The 20133-nt window shown below is 38.8% G+C and overlaps 1 protein-coding gene across 1 annotated transcript in view; it reads right to left on the bottom strand.

Moving 5' to 3' along the window:
• Positions 1–20133, bottom strand: part of LOC134664360 (tropomodulin-1) — a 73091-nt gene that overhangs the window by 4847 nt on the left and 48111 nt on the right. Inside the window, exons 3-10 of the mRNA XM_063520941.1 lie at positions 14527–14694; positions 13030–13153; positions 9725–9840; positions 9112–9216; positions 7134–7385; positions 6505–6652; positions 2852–3140; positions 345–400 (exon numbers count right to left, since the gene is read on the bottom strand). Coding sequence (XP_063377011.1) covers positions 358–400; positions 2852–3140; positions 6505–6652; positions 7134–7385; positions 9112–9216; positions 9725–9840; positions 13030–13153; positions 14527–14694 — 1245 coding nt within the window. The 3' untranslated portion in view covers positions 345–357. The remainder of the gene's footprint in view (positions 1–344; positions 401–2851; positions 3141–6504; positions 6653–7133; positions 7386–9111; positions 9217–9724; positions 9841–13029; positions 13154–14526; positions 14695–20133) is intronic.

Genomic DNA, 20133 nt, shown 5'->3' with positions numbered 1-20133 from the left:
GTGAAATATAGAAATTTGGAAGTGATTATTATTATTCCTACAAAGCTTGTCTTAATAGACATTGCCAAGTGGAAACCTAGAAAAATATAATATTTTCTTTATTAAAATGAACTCGCAAAGTTAAAAAGAAAAGTAGGTCAACTTCGCAAAGTTTTAACGTCAAATTTTTTAAGTCAGCCTATTTTCTGTTTAGCTATGCGTAGTTCTGTTTTTTTTTTGTGCCAGAGCCATCCTAACAATATAATGCACCTTATCTGCTATCCATCACAGTCACATAATGTGCAAGTGAGATGGATAGAGTAATTGCGTATTATAGTTAGGTATAACTGGTGCAATGTACTCACCAAAAAGGGTCGATCAAGGTTCTAGTTGCTGGTCTTGCTCCGTCGCTGCTGGCGTACTGAAATGCATACACACCGACAAACGTAAGGGGATTTATTTACAATAAACATACGGGTACTGACTTTCACTTCACTACAAAACAGCAGATTTTTTTTAAAATCGTTTTTCATCAAATTTTTCAACAAAAGATCTACTTTAAACTACTTAAAGTGTATTTATTTTTATTTGTATTATTAATAAAACTAAATAATTGATAAAACTGTTGACTCCAAAAACTACTGAGGAAAAAACGAACATAATCCATAAAAAAAAATACTTTTATAAAATTTAGGGGCTAATGAGATAAACCAATTCGATGTAGTGAAAGTCAGTACGAGAATTCAGGTTCAATCATAAATAAATTCAACACATATAGGATTTCGTAACAAACTCGAAGGAAATGCGGATAGTTTAATATTTTATACATGCGTCTTGTAAATAGAGTACGGCGTTTAGTATCACTGCATTCTGCATTCAGTTAGATCACACTCATGCTGAAAACGGTCGCTACCGTCCTTACCTTAGTAGAAAAAAAAGGTTTAACTACCTATAAAACTGACAGCGTCTTTGTTTCCGACTGTAAAAGCGCAAAGATACACTCAACATGTTTATACGCCAAGGTATCCTACTTTTCTTTTTCTACTATGGTTTTATGCATCTGAATTAGATTTTTTATTTAATAAATTATCTCCTTCAGATGGTAATTCGGACTTAGTAGCGAGCCTTAGTTAGTTAAATCTATCTTTTATAAAACTCGAATATCTCGTCAACGACCACAGTGACTTCACTAATGTTCGGTTAATTTAGGCATTCGGGACAACAATGATCGTCTATCCACAATGGAATCCCTCAGCTTTCCAGGCCTATTAAGCGGTACTGTAGATTAGCAGAAGCTTTGCGCTGTAAAAACCGTTATTTCCCGAAAAAACAGCCTTTACAACATTCGCGCAAAGTACACTGGGATTTTACCGATTTTTGTGGCCTTTTCTCTAAAAATTATCATTCGGTTTTACGCTCCCCTCGCGGCTAAAAATCAAATGTTAACGGTTAGATCGTTGAAAAACAAATCACGACATTAGTTGCAAATTATAATATCAGTGTTTCATTTGGAAATATAGAGTTTAAAAGATATAAATTTAATATTTAAGAAAGAGGGTTTATAGAGTAAAACGTGTTAAATAGAAAATATGCAACTCTATTGTGTAAAAGTGACATATTTCTATAAAATTTTAAGTTGATGCAGTTTTATAAGATACAAAACGTACATTTATGTTGCATGTAGTCTGACAAAAAAGAGAAGAAATTAAAAAGTGGCAACACTGTAGTGTCGTCCCGTTTTCTTTTATAGATTGGTTTGAAAGGTACGACACTACAGTATTGCCACTTTTTAATTTCTACTCTTTTTTTATCAGACTATACGTCTATGAAAATATCAATAACATTTTACTTTGTACGGCTTGCATAAACAAAGAATGATAATCTATTACATATATAATAAACAGTAGAGATATTTTTATGGGGATAATTGTATCGATTTAAATCAAAAGGAATCAATGAAATAATGGTTGGTTATCGATAAAGACTAGTAAGACAATTCTTTTGATGTTACAGATATAAAAAAAGATATACAGTGTGTGTCTGACCATGGGGCTTTAAATCCAGGGCTCGATTCTACTCGCTAATCTGAGCTACTTTTACTATGGCACCAACCCCGATATCCCGATTTTTTTTTTGGCTTTTTCATACATTTTGGCTGATCAGATGTCGACGTTTTCTATGGAAAAGCCAAAAATTTTTGCTCGATTTGAGCGTTGGTCCCATAGTAAAAGTAGCTTAGTTTAGCGAGTAAAATCAAGCCCTGGATTTAAGCCCCATGGTCAGACACACCATGTATTATTGGTCAGATGTGTTTCAAAATAGTTCAGTAATTGCAAAACTTACACATTCTATTTTATTGTTGAAATACTAGCCGTACAAAGGATTTACAGATGTAGTGCATAATTGTTTTCCGTCGTATTTTCTCGGAAACCTTCGACTGTCATGCTACTTCAATCAACCTCAATACTTTTTGTACCGAGACTGACTGAAATAGCAAGACACGTTCGAACGTTTCCGTGAAAAGACGAAGGAACATAATTATGCGCTACATCTGTAGATCACATTATTTTTAGTAGTATTTTATAAAACTGCACAGCGAGTAAGTGTCGACACTCAAATAAGCTGCTCATAAGCGAAGTATGTTATTGGCCGCCGTGCGAACATGGTACCCGGTCGGGCCTGACCTTTTAACTTCTATTGGCTACGCGCGCCCTTTTGCAGTTGGTTAAAGAACCTGAACTGGAGTCGCAGCGTTAGATCTTTCCGTACTGGAATGGAAACATATTGTGACTATGTGTGTGTGTGTAGGGCATCTAAAGTACTAGGTGAAACAGTTGGGGGGGCACGCGGGTGTGTGTGACGCGTTACTCACGAGTGGGGATTGGGGTTAAAGTCGGGTCGTTCCGCCTTCACAAATCTGTCTTCTGACTCCAAATCGACGGGTACAGTTCGCTCTGAGGTGTCGAATTCGGGCGGTTTCGCTTCGACAGTGACGGAGCCCTCTACGGTTTCGGTGATGACTTGTGGGTCTGTGGGCGTGACGGCCTCGGCGCTGGGCGGGGTCATGTTGAAGAAGCTGGAGTCGACGCCCACGCCGGGCGGCGGGCCGCGCGGCAGGCGGAGGCTTAGGGATGCGCTCGCGCGCTTTTGTAATCGGCAATCTGAACGGATAGCGGTTGTTTGATATTTGTCGATGCGAAGCGCATGCTATGGTCGCCGCTACTCACACTAGGGATGGGGTGCGTTGTGGTTTTTAGTCGATTTTTCGGAGATGTGATTACGGTGAGTAACATAAAAGTTTAGATTAATATTTATTCGAATTATGTTGAGCGTGCCTATTTTCGAATAGTCGATTTCTTACGACAGTATTATTGTGCTATATAGGAAACTGGCGTAATTACGTACTTTAACTTCGGAAACTAGAGGACCTATTGCGAACATTGCAATTCTAAATTTCTTCGTTGTATTTGTATCGTTCTTGCATATTCGAGCGATAAAGAGGCAGATAACAAAAATTCACTCGATCCTTAACAAAGAAAGCAAATTATATATTTTTCTCTTTTCCTGATTTGTATTCGTTACTCATCGTAATGTCAGCTACTTGTGGTTAATGCTATGGGGTGAACACGGTACTACCGCCGGCGCCAAGTCGCCCGCTCGCGACCGCCATCTGCACCGCAAGTTTACTATTAATGACGTATGGAGCTTATAACTTTCGAGGAAATGGGTCCAAAATTAAAATAAAAGTCGTGATAGTACAAGAAACAAGTAGCAGACTTAATCTATCCTCTAGCCGCCCATACGTCAAACCTTGCCAAGCAAAATGAAGCTTTGATTTAGTCAACACAAAGTTTAAATTAGAATGGAACAGGAGACCTTTTTATAGGTCTCTGAGCGGCTAGCGGTTATGGCATTATCTACTAGACAACCATGGTATTATACTGATACCTATCTCGCTATATTTCAATTATATATGTTTTTGGTGGAAAACGTTTCTATGATTTCCGCATTTCTCATATTTAACTCCAGCAATAAAAATACTTCTACACATTCTTTTTTTTTTTCACCTGCAATAATGATACGCCCGCCTTGGAGGCATTAGGTACATTTCATTCTCAAATAGGTACTTGTTTCTTAAAGAACAACCTACCTTAAGACTTTTTAGAATCTTTCAAGTCTTGGACCTGTATTATCTAAATTATTTTTGACAAAATGTAGCATGTAGCATGTTTTTAAATTTCAATAGAATTATATCTTATCTAATGGTTGACCATTTTTATTGAAGCTTTTACTAAACATACTTAATGTGTTTTTAGATATGCAGATATATGATGAAATGTTTATTCACAGTGTATGCTTCATGATACCAGCTTGATGTAAGCCATAATGGTGAACACAAACAAATGAGTCACTCGATCATGATACACATATGAAGAGAATTTATGAAGAGCAAAACATCATTCATATAAAATAAATAATAGAAATATAACATAATTTGATAAAACATAGGAACAGCGTGTTAAAAGAACTGACAAATAAAGATGTTGAGTTAAAATATTTTACCATCGCAAAACTTAAAACCAAATTATTCTATATGGAAAAGAAAGAAAATCATATAAAACATTGTGACTCAAAACTTCTCGTTTCCAAATAGTTTCGCGAAACGGAATAAAAAGTAGATTAGGAATGTCTTTCTTAAGAGCTCATTTAGACGATACGAGTTCGCATGCGAGTTTTATTACATTCCAATCGGACGTAACCAACAGTCCGCAATGTAATTAAATTCGCATGCGAGTTCTCCCGCCGTCTAAATCGGCCCTAACTTATCCAAAACGCCTTTTAGGGCTGTTATAAAAATAAACTCATACATGTCGTGGCATTCTTAAGGATCTTCGAAAGGCCCACTCTCTCTGACCCTACCACATTTCTAGCAAATAAATTTCTATTTCTATATTTCTATTTCTGTTCTTAGAATAATAATCCTCGTGAAGTATTTCCAACGTATATCTAAGATATTCATCAGATTTGTATTGTTATTATTTCGACATGCGCCCATTTTGGGTTGCATTGTCTATAGTTCGTTTTTTTTAGCATTAGAAAGAACTCCACAGAAGCAAGCGTGCAGTTTTTATCAGGCTCTTTAATTGTTAATAATTATTGAATTATCTAATGTAGCATGGTCAATACATATAATTTACTTCAAATTATTACCGCTAAAAGTGCCGGATTTGAAACCACAAGCTTACTTCTGCGAAGTTCTTTCTAATGCTAAAAAAAACGGACTATAGTTAGGGTGGTATTCCGTCTGTCCAATATCTTTGTACAATGTGTATTGTCTCACAATTTTGCTTAATGAGAGAGTGAGACGCAATGACATTGGACAAAGAAATTGGACAGGTAGAATACCACCCTTACTCAAATTTTAAGATTTGACTGGTTTAAAACTTATCTCTGTCGTTCATACTTAATATCGAAGCCAAACATCAAGTGTTTACGTCACGTTATTTTCATAAACTCGTGACGCGTGTTTACGATAATACGTTTTTGTTCGTCACGTCAAGGAATTCAGACGATGCGAAGGTGGTGGTGGGCGTCACAAATGTGTTGTTATCGATTTGTAAATGAACATTACTCATTTTCAAAACGGCAACCATTTTTTGGATGCCTCTTTATTGATCAGTTCTGACTTCTGACGTTAATAAGTTCATCCATGGAGTATAGAGTAAGGAGTGAAATCTCTTATGGTAGAACAGTTGTAAAAGTATAGCAGTCAGCTGTGAATTATAGTTCCGAATCTCTCCAGAGCAGCGCTAGTGTAGCTAAGAACGAAGGCGTTATTGACGGAGTGAAGTGCGCTGTCCATGATTAAATTTTTTTAAATAAAATATTCTAAGTATTGTGGCGCCACTTATTTAAGGTTTTTTGACGGAGACTTTTTGATTCATGAAGATTGATTTCCTTAACTTTCCTAAGTTCATCGCTGCACCTTGTTGTCATTATTAGTCTGTATAAAATTAGCTTAATAACAATAGTAATGACTATTCTGTCTTTGCTAATATATAATATACATTATTATATATCTATGCTATGGTTTAATGGGTCTGCCAAATACCTCAGTCGGTCGGTATAGACGTAGAAAGTAGAAGGTAGTCTAGTTGCAGAATGAAATTTAGTTGCAGTATTTGATTTCAACCACCACACTTCCAGGGGTTAAAATTTGCCAGCCAAAAAACGACCTTGAGGTTTTCAATTTAGAATTGAATTTTTATAGTCATTTCCGACACTATATTGCGACCATAAAGGCTGATTGAGACGGTTCGAAAACTGGCATGCGAGTTTCATTACATTAGGGTATTTGATTGGTCCTCAATGTAACTAAAATCGTATACGAGTTCACGCGCCATCTAAATCAGCCCTAAGACTTGAAGGTTAAGTGGTAGACCACATAACCAAAATGAGTGATTCGCATCGTCTGATCCCTCCATATTCGTCGTGTAGTATGTAAATGTATGTGTGGTGACTCACTCCGGTCGATGTTGCGCTGCAGATGCGAGGCGACGCGGTGGCGCGCGTCGCTGTACTCGAGGTGGAGGCCGAGCCGCAGCAGCGTGGGGTTCTGCTCCACCAGCGCCGTGATCTCCATCTCGATCTTGTTGCCCAGAACTTGCGACCGCTGGAAACAATATATAGAACAAGTTAGAACCTGTATTAATCGAACAGGTTTTAGGCTAACCGCAACAACGCACGACCCCAGTGGGGCTGATGACGTTGACGACTCGCAGTGCGATGTTGGCCTCTAGGCTGCGGCCAATAGCGCAGCGGAGCGGTCCGTGAGGCCGACGATCACGAGGCTTAGGGCCTCAAGGTTCATTTTGATCTTCGATACCCTAAAAGTGTACATTTAGTACTGACCTGGTTGGAAGCACGGAACTCCTCAACAGTATTATTAGTCAGCAACGCTTTGACCAGCTGCACGACCCCAGCGGGGCTGATGAAGTTGGTCTCCACGTTGACGATTCGCAGCGCGGTGTTGGCCTCTAAGGCTGCGGCCAATAGCGCAGCGGAGCGGTCCGTGAGGCCGACGTTCACGAGGTTTAGGGCCTCGAGGTTCATTTTGATCTTTGATACCCTAAAAGTGTACATTTAGAACTGACCTGGTTGGAAGCACGGAACTCCTCAACAGTATTATTAGTCAGCAACGCTTTGACCAGCTGCACGACCCCAGCGGGGCTGATGAAGTTGGTCTCCACGTTGACGACTCGCAGCGCGGTGTTGGCCTCTAAGGCTGCGGCCAATAGCGCAGCGGAGCGGTCCGTGAGGCCGACGTTCACGAGGCTTAGGACCTCGAGGTGTGTGTTGGTCTTTAGGCCTTCGAATAGCTTATCGAATTTCTCGTCGCTTATATTCTGAAAGGAAACATCAAAGTTCAATAGTTAATAATTAACTAAGTAGATACATTATGCTTAGCCCTCTAGCTAGTGCACGTCATAAAAAATATTTGTTTAAATTTGAACTTTAATAGATGCCAATAGAGTTCAATATTATAACTTCCAAAATGTCTTCGTATGAACTAGACGGTTAAAAACATGTGAGACGCAATGCACATTGGACAAAGATCTCTAAATAAAAAAGAAAAGTAAACACATACACATAACAAAATAGAACTGTAGAAAATACTTGCAACGTTATCTACCGTTGCCAAACGTCATTACATGCAATACGTAATACAACACTAGGTTTACGTTTGACTCGTCGCAAGACAAACGTCAACACAACCAATATGTATTCATTGATTGCCAAATGACGTCAGCAAAAGGCGGGTAGGCGTTTGGGCGAATAGTTCTTAAGCTACCGAACGATACCTCTTATACACATGTGTGACCGACATTAGGACAGATAATAGGGTATTTTCCTACTAGTCAAATTAGTTACTTTTTTAGAACTGTCAGAATGATTTGCTAATATGGAATTTATATGAAACATTACATCGTGACGTCACGGTCAACTTACAAACTTTTTATATTTCTATCCGATTTATGAAATAGAACTTAACTCATATCTGTGTTTTTCTAATAATTATCTGGTGCTTTATTTCTATCTATCTAATACAACCAACCGCCATCAGATATATCGGAGCGGTCAAGGCGCTCATATATATCTGAACACGCCTCTGTTGTCAAGGCGCTAGAGTGCGTGTACAGATATTGTGAACACCTTGGCCGCTCCGATATATCTGATGGCGACTGTACTATGGGAGCGAAGTTGATAAAATGTATTGTAAGTACAGCTTGGCAAAAAAGAGTAGAAATTAAAAAGTGACAACACTATAGTGTCCTCCCTTTCAAACCAATATATATAAGAAAACGGGACGACGCTACAGTGTTGCCACTTTTTAATTTCTACTCTTTTGCCAAGCTGTACTCTGTGTGGTTATGAAAATCAATACAAGTTCCCCGCCGCGTCTGTATATATGTATGTTCGCGATAAACTCCAAAACTACTAAATGGATTTTTATGCCGTTTTCACCTTGAGTTATTCTTGAGTAAGGTTTAGGTGTAAGTATGATTTGTTAAGGTTTTGTGTAAATTAGTTGAACTGCCACTGCGAAGCCGGGGCCGGTCGTTAGTACCTTAATATTTAATTACACAAACCTACCGCGATATAATTTCATTGTTTTTACCTTTAATTCCTTTAAACTTTAACGTTTAGTTGCAATTTCTTTTTCTACCCCAATCATTTTTAAAAACTAATTTCGGGTAGTTTAGTGGTGTTTTTATTAATATCTCCGTTTGATCCGTCCCAACAAATGGGACGTCAGCATGCGTGGCTCACTCCGCGATTTCGTCGCTTTGCTACAGGTAGCTAAAAGTACATCCGTTCGACCCCAATTTTGGGGTTTGCCATAAGCCGCGCGTGGCGCTCTCGCCACCTAGCGGCCATATCTGTGCTGATCGTGACAGACGCATTTTGTTAGAGAGTGAGTCTTCTGTACCTAGTACTATTATTTATTCTGTGACGTCAGTCTTTCCGTGACCACAGCTGGTGCAACTCAGCTGTAACGTCGGAATTAAAGATAGACCCGTTTGTGTAATTAAATATGTGTACAAAACGCGACAGTTTAAAGTGTTTTACCTTAATATTATTCCAATTGAGATCAGTGAGCTTCTGGTCGTTGTCCTGCACGCTCTTGATGGTCGAGTCCGGGTCCGTGTCGTTGGGGGGGTCCATGGGGTACACCTGAAACGTGACATATAAACAATTGAATAGTGAACATTATTGTCACAAAGCTTTGTTCACAACAAATACACATTAGGGTAGGTAATTCGGCAGTAACGGTCCGCCCTAAACTAAAAAAGAATTCTATTCACTTATAAATAGAATTCATTTTAGTATACGGTGGCCAGTTATTGAAAGCTGGCCAGTTACTGAAAACTTATACTAAAATGAATTCTGTTTATATGTCAATAGAATTCACATTTAGTTTAGGGCGGCCAGTTACTGGCGAATGAACATATTTAAGTCATGTAAAATTATACTAGGTTTGCAAAGGCTACTGAACTATAATCGCGCTTAGTATCGCTGCCCTTAGGATGTACAGTGAGCTGCGAAATTGCATTGAGAAATTATGAATGAATTCATTGATAAAGTCGCCATGCACTGTTGCGACTGATGGTACCTTGGGCCTGCTTAGCGAGAAGTCTGATCAAGGCATCCCGCTCTTGGCGTAGTTATTCGGATGACATACCTTTTGCTTGGTAGCTTTGGTGATGCCATCCCAGCCGAGGCCGACGGGCTGGCCCTTGTTGAGTAGTGACGCGTGGTACTGGTCCTGGTTCATCATCGAATGGAAGCCGAGGATGGCTGTAAACGAGAAAATATGTATATTAAACACACACACATAAAGGGTCAGCCATTAATTACATAACACGATTTTCTAGGTTTTTGATACGCTTTCTCTTTCAAATATATGGCACTACCCCTTTCGGCTATTTATGGTTGTAAAAATTCAAGCCATTATCTTATATGTGGTTGTGCACACAAAGGGACGTCAAGTTGTATCAATCCTAATAATTGCTCGGAGCAATGCTGTTGCTGAGCCGAACGGAGCCGAGTTTGCCCGAAGGGAGGAGTTTCGCACCCCTGCCGAAATATAAAGTGTAACAAGTTTGAACAAGATCGACTCACTTTATATTTCGACAACTTTACAATGGTGTATCTTTTTGTTACTGTTTCTCAAATAGTTTGTTGTTTTCTTGGCTGCCAACAGTGCTCTTTAAAAACAAACATAATACAGACGTGGACTTTATACTCTGTTGTTTCGTCTTATTTAAAACGACGACACTGAACGCTCCGGTATGTCAATAAAACATAAATAATTGCCATATTTAACCAAAATAAGTAATCTGTCACTGAGGCCATAAAAATAACTTGCACACTGCCAACGGAGCAATTAATGAATTTCGAATATTCTCGAAAATATATAGGAAACTGAGTAATAACTACTCAAACAAACAGCTATAAAGTTAAACTAGTCAATAAGGTCACAAGTTCAATGTTCTCATTATTGGAAAGTGAACCTTATCTTTCAACACTCTGTGTTGATAATTGGTTAACGCAGATTGGTGCTAAATGTAAAATAATGTGTAATGTATGTGTGGCTTGCGGGCAAAGACAAGACGACATTAGATTCGGTATGCCACTGGAAGTTTGCCAGAGAGTTATAAAGAGCGTTTTTGCAATTATATTAGATTGGACATTTTTGTTGAAGAGATCAAGACCGCGACATTGTCACTACTGGTATGCTGGAGATTCGTAATTGGGAGTAACAGGTCGTACTGGTATGTAAAGGGAGTTATTAAAAAAACAACTAGACCACCACCTTTTCTAGAAAATTGAAAATTATTTGCGATAGGTTTTGTAAATACAAGCACAGATGTAGTGCATAGGTAAGCGTCGGCAAGAGGCTGCCGCGACCCGGCAGCGGCTGCCCGGCAGTCGCCGCACTGCTTTATAGGGATTAGTATGACACACCGTCCGGGGGGCGTGGCCTGCGCCGAGCCGCTCCCGTAGCGGTATGGCAGCGCTGCCCAACTCGTGTCGGTCGCAAAAATGGCGGCTTGCGAAGAAAACGACGAGTATTTAGTGAAGCTGCCTTCATCAGCTCTGGACGTATACAATGAATCGATTCTACTCCTCTTTGACGAAATTAAAATCATCATTATTTCATTATCTTCTTCGTCTTGAAGCAGTTGCTCCACAAGTTTTCGCTTTCGTATATTTAATTTGTCAGACATCGTTATTTTAAATAATACGCAACTGAATCCCACAACTGTTAGCGCTGACTCCTGTGTGACTACTGCACGTGGCAGTCGGCAGTCGCCGCCCGGTCGCGCCTATCCGAATGCTTACGGCAGCGCCGCCCAGCTGTCACGTTCGGCGGCGGCGGTCGGTCGCGGCTGCCGGGCTGCGGCAGCGTCTTGCCGAATGCTATCTTAATTATTTTCCATCGTATTTTCACGGAAACGTACAAACGTGTCTTTGCTGTTTCAGTTAGTCTCGGTACTAATAAAAGTACTGAGGTTGACTGAAGTAGCATGAATTGAGAAATACCAACGTTTCTGAGAAAATACGATAGAAAACAATTATGCACTACATCTGTTTTAATTTTTTAACTATACATAGAGACTACCCAACTTGATAAACCATCCATTTTAATCTTTATTTATTGTAGGATCGATAAATTATCTTACACTGAGAGAAAAGGATAACAAAAACACACTTAGAATTACAAAAATAAACTTAATCCGGGGACAAGGAGAGTCAACTAATAGGAACAAATTGACTTTTGCAATTTCTATTATCTGTTTGTTGAAATTAGATTTAGGATTACTGAGCTGTTTGTAGAAATAAATAAACTTTACAGAAATAGTGAAACGTCTATAATTATTACTAAACTTCATTTTTTCCCCCAGTACAGAACTGTTTTTTAATTCCTGGTTTAGTTTACTAATGATTTTTTGTAGAATAAATTATCTTGGCCGCTCCGATATATATGATTGTGACTGTACCTAACCTTTTTTTCCTGTGAATATATATGACACAATATTCAAGGCTACTGACGATAAATTTTGCATAAATGTTTCAACTCTGTGTAAAACGCCACAATAAACTGTAACGCGTAATAATAATGTGACATATTCACGATCTAACCTTGAGTATGAGTATAGTGTCCCAAATCGTAAGCACACATTTTAAATGTGACACAATTTTTTGCAAAAGAACTGTAGGATAGGCCAAGATCTACAAAAATTGGGAAGCAAAAAGTATTGGCTAGCTGAAGAGATTTAGATACCGTTTAGTGTTATTATGTAGATCTACTTTATTACCTAGAAACCTACCTACCTAAGAATATAATTGTGTACAGGCCTCAATACTATAGTCTGGCAAACCCAATTAGTCAGTAAATAAGAAGAAAAAACTAGAGTGCTCCCTTTTTGGATGCTAATACTAGCGTACGGCAAAGACAGTATGATTCTCTCTATGTGTGAAATGAGACGCCTGGCCAACTATATTTGGCAAACAATGTACAAAACCTTCGAGCAACATCGGCTTCCGACACGTCGGAAGGGAGGAACCCAAGCGATATCTTACCCTACAAATCGTTGTGAGATTTTTTGCGGGGGGAAACGTGCACACAGTCGCACTTCTCACTTACTACATACAAAATTAAATCTGTAATGAACATACATAGAAAAAGACACACGTCAAAGACAAATCTTGCACACCGCGACCTCTTTTTGTGTACGGACGAGTCACAACAACCGCGCCCGCCGAAGTTTGACAGCGGTTCAGGGTCGAATCATGCTGTCCCTTTCTAATACATGGCACTATCCCTTTCGGCTATTTAGAGTTGTCAAAATTCAAACCATTATCTGTGGTCGTGCACGCAAAGGGACGTCAAGTTGTGTCAACCCATGATTGTTCGGAGCAATGCTGAGCCGAGTTTCGCCGAAGTCAGGAGTTTCGCACCCCTGCTAGTACAAAACTCACCAGCCAAGTCGATGATTTCCTCCTGCGAGGCGGTGCCCAACGCCTGCTCGTACTCGTCGCCGAGGTCGATGGAGATCTGTTCGTCCGCTTCGCGCGTCCGCTCTGGCGGCGGCGGCGGGATCCACTGGAATATACAAATTCGAACATTTATACATACAAGTAGTTTATATGAAGTTGCCATAGGGTAGGCTAGTGGCACCAGAGTAACAAACTCGGAGTAATTAACAATGGAACCGCCATTAACAGGCGTTCCCCTCTGTCGAAAATAGGCGGCCAATGGTCAACCACATGTCAACCATATGTATGGACTGACGTTTATCTGACATGACGTACCTATATATTTGATGTGCCGCTCCCCCGCAAAAAACGGCAGACTATTTTGTACCGAAAATTTTAGACATGGAGTCTCCATTGGTTATAACCTCTAAGGTAACAAAGGACCGTCAAATGGGGGGAATTGGGACAAGAATCGGGAATGACATTTATCTGATAATTTAGAAGAAAATATGTCTCACAAATTGTATCTTGCGATTGAAAATAATAGTAGATTACTCTTTTGGTAATAGAAAGACTGGGAAAGCATGAAACTCATGAACGTGTTATGGATATGTGAGAGTCGGACATGATGAATTTGTTATTCGACGATTATTTTTTAACGTGGTCAAGAAGCCATGAAATTTGTGAAGCACAACTCTAAAATTTTCAAGGTTATTGTTCGCCATTTTTCGATTATATTACCAGGGCATAGGCTTAGCATGACTTGCGTTGTCGCGCGCGACGTGCAACTCCACACTCGAGGTCTCACTTGGCATATGAAGTCGCACATGCAAGTCATGCTAATGCTAAGCGGTACGGCTAACAGGTGGTTTATGTATATGTGCGGCGGCAGATTTGTTGAGCATTATGGATAAAAATTTTGTTGGATTGCACATTATATTTCTTTGGGCAGAATCGCACACAAGGTCACCTAAAGAAGTTTGTCGGCTACTCTAGGGTTTTCCTTGTTCCCTCGGATGACGCCAGTCGATCTGCTTTTTGCAATAAAATTGCATTGGCCCTTAGTTGAAATGTAAGTCGTTTTACCGTGTATTATGGATTTATTTCAGTGTATCAAAGGGAAAACGAAAATGTGGAAGAAGACGTACCTCGTGGCTCAAAAACCTCAGGTGCTGGTTGGTTCAAGATGAGCACCAGATCGCTGTTTTGAGCTGCAGCATCGAAAGTGTGAATAGCCCTAATGATAGCCAACCGGATCCGGGTATGTCCTTAAACCACGTCCAAGACCACCGGTGGACGGGCAGCAGCGTCCCTCAAATTCGGTGTACTCGACTGCGATCGCCAACCCGCCTGCCAAGCGTGGCGATTATGGCTTTCACCCCCCAAAAAAGGGGAAGGCCTATGTTCAGCAGTGGACGTCTTATGGCTGAGATGATGATGATGATAGCCAACCTCCGGCAGGAGACGGCATTATAAGAAGAAGAAGAAGGGTTTATTTACCTTCTTCCCTCGGACAACACCAGCCACATAAGGTTTGACCTCAGGCCGGTCTGGGGTCTCGAGCGCCTGTTTGTTGATGTGCTCGATTAACTTCTTGCGATTGAGAGGTCCCGTGGGGTCCTTCTCACAGTCGTAATTGTTGCGCTGGTCGGGGGGGAGGAAGTTGTCCTGAAAACAGTTAAGATTATATTAAAAGTTGTTTAAGAATTAGATTTAGATACCACAGACTACAGTCCACACTTTTTCTGCCAGAAATCCACTTAGCGCCGCTTGCATCATTCCACTAACCCGGGGTTAACCGGTTAGACCTGGAGTTACCATGGTAACCAGTCCAATTTAACACTGGGTTATCGATTTAACCGGTTAACTCCGGGTTAGTGGGATGGTGCAAATGGGGCTTAGTGGTTTATTATCGCGTCGAAATACAATGTCATTTGCCACAGTAAGAAAAGGAATGCAACACGAATGCTTGGACAAATACAGCCATGTGCGTTACTGGCATTTGGCAGTTTGACAAAATCGCGACTACGTTATGATTGGCTGGAACAATGGTATGTTGGACCTTTCATATTGTAATGATTGATGAAATCACGTGGTGTTCTGTCTGTTATCATCAGGGGTCGGACAAAAAGTGCGGATGACGTAAAAATGACGTAATCTTGCACACAGGATGATGTTTGAGTTTGTATCACGTACCTCCAAAAACGGAAAATTGCCACAATATTCGAGTAAAGATGACATTTTAGAGCGTTTTCTTATACATTAGTAAATATAAATTTTAGCTAAATATAATCGTGAAGATACAATAGCTAAACAATAACGAAGTCAATTTATTGTTCATCTGATTGACAATGTGTCAGTCAAAAACGTACTTACTCATTTCAAGTGGCGATATCGTTTAATAAAGAGGTTGATAAATGATAAGTGATAATTGTTTATGAAAATCAAAAATACTATTTGAAATCATCCTATAAGTGGTTTGACGTCATCCGCACTTTTTGTCCGACCCCTGGTTATCATGAATTCGTTTAATTTTATTTTACACTAAAGAAAATAATCGTACAGACATAGTGCATAATTGTTATCCTTCGTATTTTCTCGGAAACGTTCGTATTTGTCATGCTACTTCAGTCAACCTCAGCACTTTTTGTACCGAGACTGACTGAACTAGTCGCTTAATCAGGTGACAAGATAGAGGAATATTATCCTTCTTTAACATCGTGATAAAATGCATGCCTTATCACGCGATAACCGTGACAATCTAACGGTCAAATGTTTATCTAAAAAAGCCATCTTGAACTTGGGTTTGATTAATTGAATTGATCACATGTTTCGTTATGGCCTTTGGCTCACATGAGAAATGCCGGGGATATGTTGCATTCTTTAATTTAGCGCCCATAAGGGCCACCCCGCAATAGCGTTTTTTAGCGTCGACGTCTAGTCAGCGGCATAGATTTGACTAGACGCCGACGCTCGGGAGACGCTGTGTGGGGTGGCCCGTAATACTTTACTATAGTTCGTTTTTTTAGCATTAGAAATAAGGTAAACAATATTGATGTGTCTTTTAATTAAAAACACATTTTAAAAATAAGTTACGGCTAATATGTAACTATTATGAATCTAATACGATCATTTATATTCTTTTGCTTTCATAAGTAATCGTTTTTGATTTTTAAAAAGCGTTTTTCAATTAAAAGACATGTCAAGATCATTTCCTTCTTGCAAGTTCTTTCTAATGCTAAAGAAACGAACTATAGACTAGTCATCCCTTTGAACAATTTGATCACTACCTGTGTTCACAGCAAAACACTTAATAATAAAGTTTAAGAATTGCCAAGTTGTTTACTTATTTACATACTTATAAAGAACAATACTTCCTGAAATATTTTGCATTTTGTGTGGTCAAATCTAAAATCGGATATTTTAAAGGTACATACTTCATACTTTAATTTTAAAATCTTTTGGGTCTCCCTTTATGACTGTGACTGTGCTCACAGTAACAAATTATGTAAACAAGTCATGTTGTCAGTGTACTCAGTATTATTACCTTAATATATATTGCATTAATTTGCAGTAGCAAAACATTATCCAGTTGCCATTGACACAAGCATCATTAATATCATTATGTTAAGTGTGTCAACGGCTTAAGACAATAAAACCTACAATATGTGATCAATATCATAATGTGAACTGGACAATTAAATGCCACTTGTTTATCGTAGGTAGACGAAGTAAGTAGGTGTGGGCTTGATAACACAAGTGATAAGCACTTGCACACTTTTTGTTCATTAGTTTGACCTTGTTTGCGTGCAATGATACTAATATGAACAAGTTGCTACTTTAGGAAAATGTATTATAAACTGATTAGCCTATATGTATTTGCATCCCATTGCTGGGCACAGACTTAACTTACTCCAAGAGGGTTTATGCCTATACTGTACGCGGCCCATGCTTAGTTTAATTCAGTACGGATATGATGGTCATATTTGTCTACGTGACAGCGTGATAAAACGGTGTGCGTCTCTTTCTATCCCGCAGAGTTAAAAAGTGACAGTTGTTTTATCACGTGGATAAATGTGGATAAAGTGATCCATAATAGGTTTGCTGATTCTGATTAGGGAGTTCACCTATGAATTATTTCTTAGATTTTATGTACAGGTGTCCCCATAACATGTATTGAGAACACGACAGAGGGTTAAACATGAATATTTATTGTACTTGTTTAGTATTAAGAATATTCTGCGACAACCAGGGTCCATGTGCCTGAATTTTACCATATAATTTAAAGTCTACTTGGATGCAAATAAAGATCTCTATCTCTCTATGAAACATCGGATTTGCTATTCCGAGTTATCTATTTTGCGGCAGCGCGTGGACAATCGGCAATCTAATCTAATACACATTAATCATTTTAGTTCAAGAGGATTAAAAAGGCAGAATCCAGATTAGTGAGATTAAGGGACAAAGCTAACAATGAAATTTATGAAATCGAAAGTACCATTTTATAAATGCTATAGGCATAACAATTTCGCCTGCGTATCATGCTGGTAACCCAGCATTCAGGACAGGGTCAAAAAGAAAACTGTGTTACGTCTTTCCTGTAGACATACACAAGAGTTAAGGGCTATAAAGGTTAATTTTCTTATTTAACCCTTATCCACGTGAAAAGGTCCTCCTTTTATTTAGAGAACTATGAGAAAAATGTACAGTTCGTGCGAACACACTAGTTTTCTCTCCTGTGGGCAATAGTTAACAGCTTGTGGGCATGTAAGTAATGATTTTATCATAGTTCTCTAAATAAAAGGAGGACCTTTTCACGTGGATAAGGGTTAAATAAGAAAATTAACCTTTATAGCCCTTAACTCTTGTGTATGTCTACAGTAAAGACGTAACACAGTTTTCTGTTTGACCCGAAATAGTAATGTAATAGTTGTGTAATGCCATTGTGGCAATCCTCCAATTATAATAACGATGAGAAATTATTTAAGCGGAGGCCCAAGGCCCATTCTAATTGCCGAAACTTGCTTGTTGAATGTGAATGCAAAATTGTAATTTTTTTTAATAATGATGTGTAGGTGTAGGTAATATCGAATTTGATATGGTTTTGACAGACTAGACAACATTGCGTGAGTGTTAGTCAATAAATTTGGTAATATAAGGGCCTGTTTACACAACATAACACTAATCAATGTGTAAATCGGGCCTTTGGCCTTAAGGTAAATACCTAAAAAGATATATCGTGTTCGCACTACTACAGATACTCCGCATTTAAATTAACATACCGTTGAATGGGGCTATTTATATCTCGTAGGATATTAGAAGTAGAAATTCCATACACAAATATATTTCGCTTAGCAATTATCGAACTGTACACTGAGAGAAAAGTACAACAAAAATACACTTAGAATTACAAAAATAAACTTAATCCGGGGACAAGGAGAGTTAACTAATAGGAACAAATTGACTAATAGGAACAAGTTCTTGCAATTTCTATTATCTGTTTGTTGAAATTATATTTGGGCTTACTGAGCTGTCTGTAGAAATAAAAAAAACTTTACAGAAATAGTGAAACGTCCATAATTATTACAAAAATTTCATTTTTTCCCCCAGTACAGAACTGTTTTTTAATTCCTGGTGATGATTTTTCTCTCAGTGTACAGTCAGTATATGCAAACTGCAAACATATCAACTAATAATAATAACAAAATTAACAAACCAAATGCCAACTTTAGTTCCTAACAAAAAACATAACGAATAAAAACTAAAACCAGTATTTGAACTCAAAAGTACATTGTACTCATTACCCGGTCGCTATCTAACATGCAAATAAATTAGTTACACTTGAAAGCATATGCAAATGGAAACAGGGAGCGAATCAAAAGTGGTTTATTTCTTATTCTTATGCAAACAATTACTGGAGCGGAGAAAAATCGCTACTTGTTGGTAATAAATACTTGTAACATGTAATTGTCAGCGGCTATTTTGAGGCTTTTCTGACGATATAATTATGTTTTATCGACCTTTCTCTTATTTGGTAAATGTGGGAGATGGAGTACCTACCCAATGTATCGTCACGGTCATTAAACTTATATAGGTATGTAGTTATTAGGCTCAACTTGTTTTTTGACCTCTTAGGCGCGCACGCATTGAGCGTTTTTTGTATATATAGGTACCTAATGTACCTATTTAAAAAAAACTGGGCTTACTTTACGAGGTTAAATCAGTACTTAATTATCACTATAAACAGGTGTCTGACCGCCGACGATAGGGAGTATTACTGCAATGTTCTGCCGCCAGAGTGCAGCACTAATTTGTTTAGTAAACCATAGAGTAACTTATACATACTATTATAGGCCTTAAACAGTTTTTTGACAAGTTTTCACTACGACATTGATGCACCAAGGCGGTTTGTGTACAGGTGGCCTACCGGGAAACGCAAAAATCAAAAATTTCTTTATCTGCCCGTCTATCGATCGAATAAACAAGAGTGATAGAGAGGCAGAAACCGAACTTTCGATTGTCGTGTTTCACGGTAGGCCTTGACCTAGTGACGCGTGATGTGTCATTGATGATGTCAATGAGGTTTGTTTACTGTATGTGCTAGTGGTGCCACCTACGCAGAGCTTTGCCTAATAATCCCTGTTGGTGGAAAGCGAATAGTGGTGAGCGAGTTTATTTTTTTTAGTTTTGACAGCTCTATGTAGGTAGGTAACTCACCTACATAAATAGAGCACTTTCTCGGTGGTGAGACAGGTGCTTTAAAGGCTCCTCTTCACGTTGGGCCAACGCCAACGAGGGACGCAGCCATGCGGTAGAATGAGATAGCAATATCACTTGCTCCCTCTAACGCATAAATGCGTCCCTCGTTGGCGTTGGCCCAACGTGAAGAGGAGCCTTAAGACCTTAAGTCTAGATACTTTTAAAAAGATTTGGTTATCAATTAATATAAGTAATATTAGTAATTGTGATACAACAATACAGAAACACGTCTCACAAAAAGACACAAGGGTTTGCCAATTTTCATGTATCCTAAATGCAGCACACAATATTTATAACAATCCAAATATATCCACATGAGAGTAAAAACAAACACTTATAAAAGTTATA

This window comes from Cydia fagiglandana, chromosome 5, assembly GCF_963556715.1.
Source record: "Cydia fagiglandana chromosome 5, ilCydFagi1.1, whole genome shotgun sequence".
Taxonomy (NCBI): domain Eukaryota; kingdom Metazoa; phylum Arthropoda; class Insecta; order Lepidoptera; family Tortricidae; genus Cydia; species Cydia fagiglandana.
The sequence above is the reverse complement of the archived record's forward strand: the minus strand, read 5'-3'. Positions and strand labels throughout refer to the sequence as shown.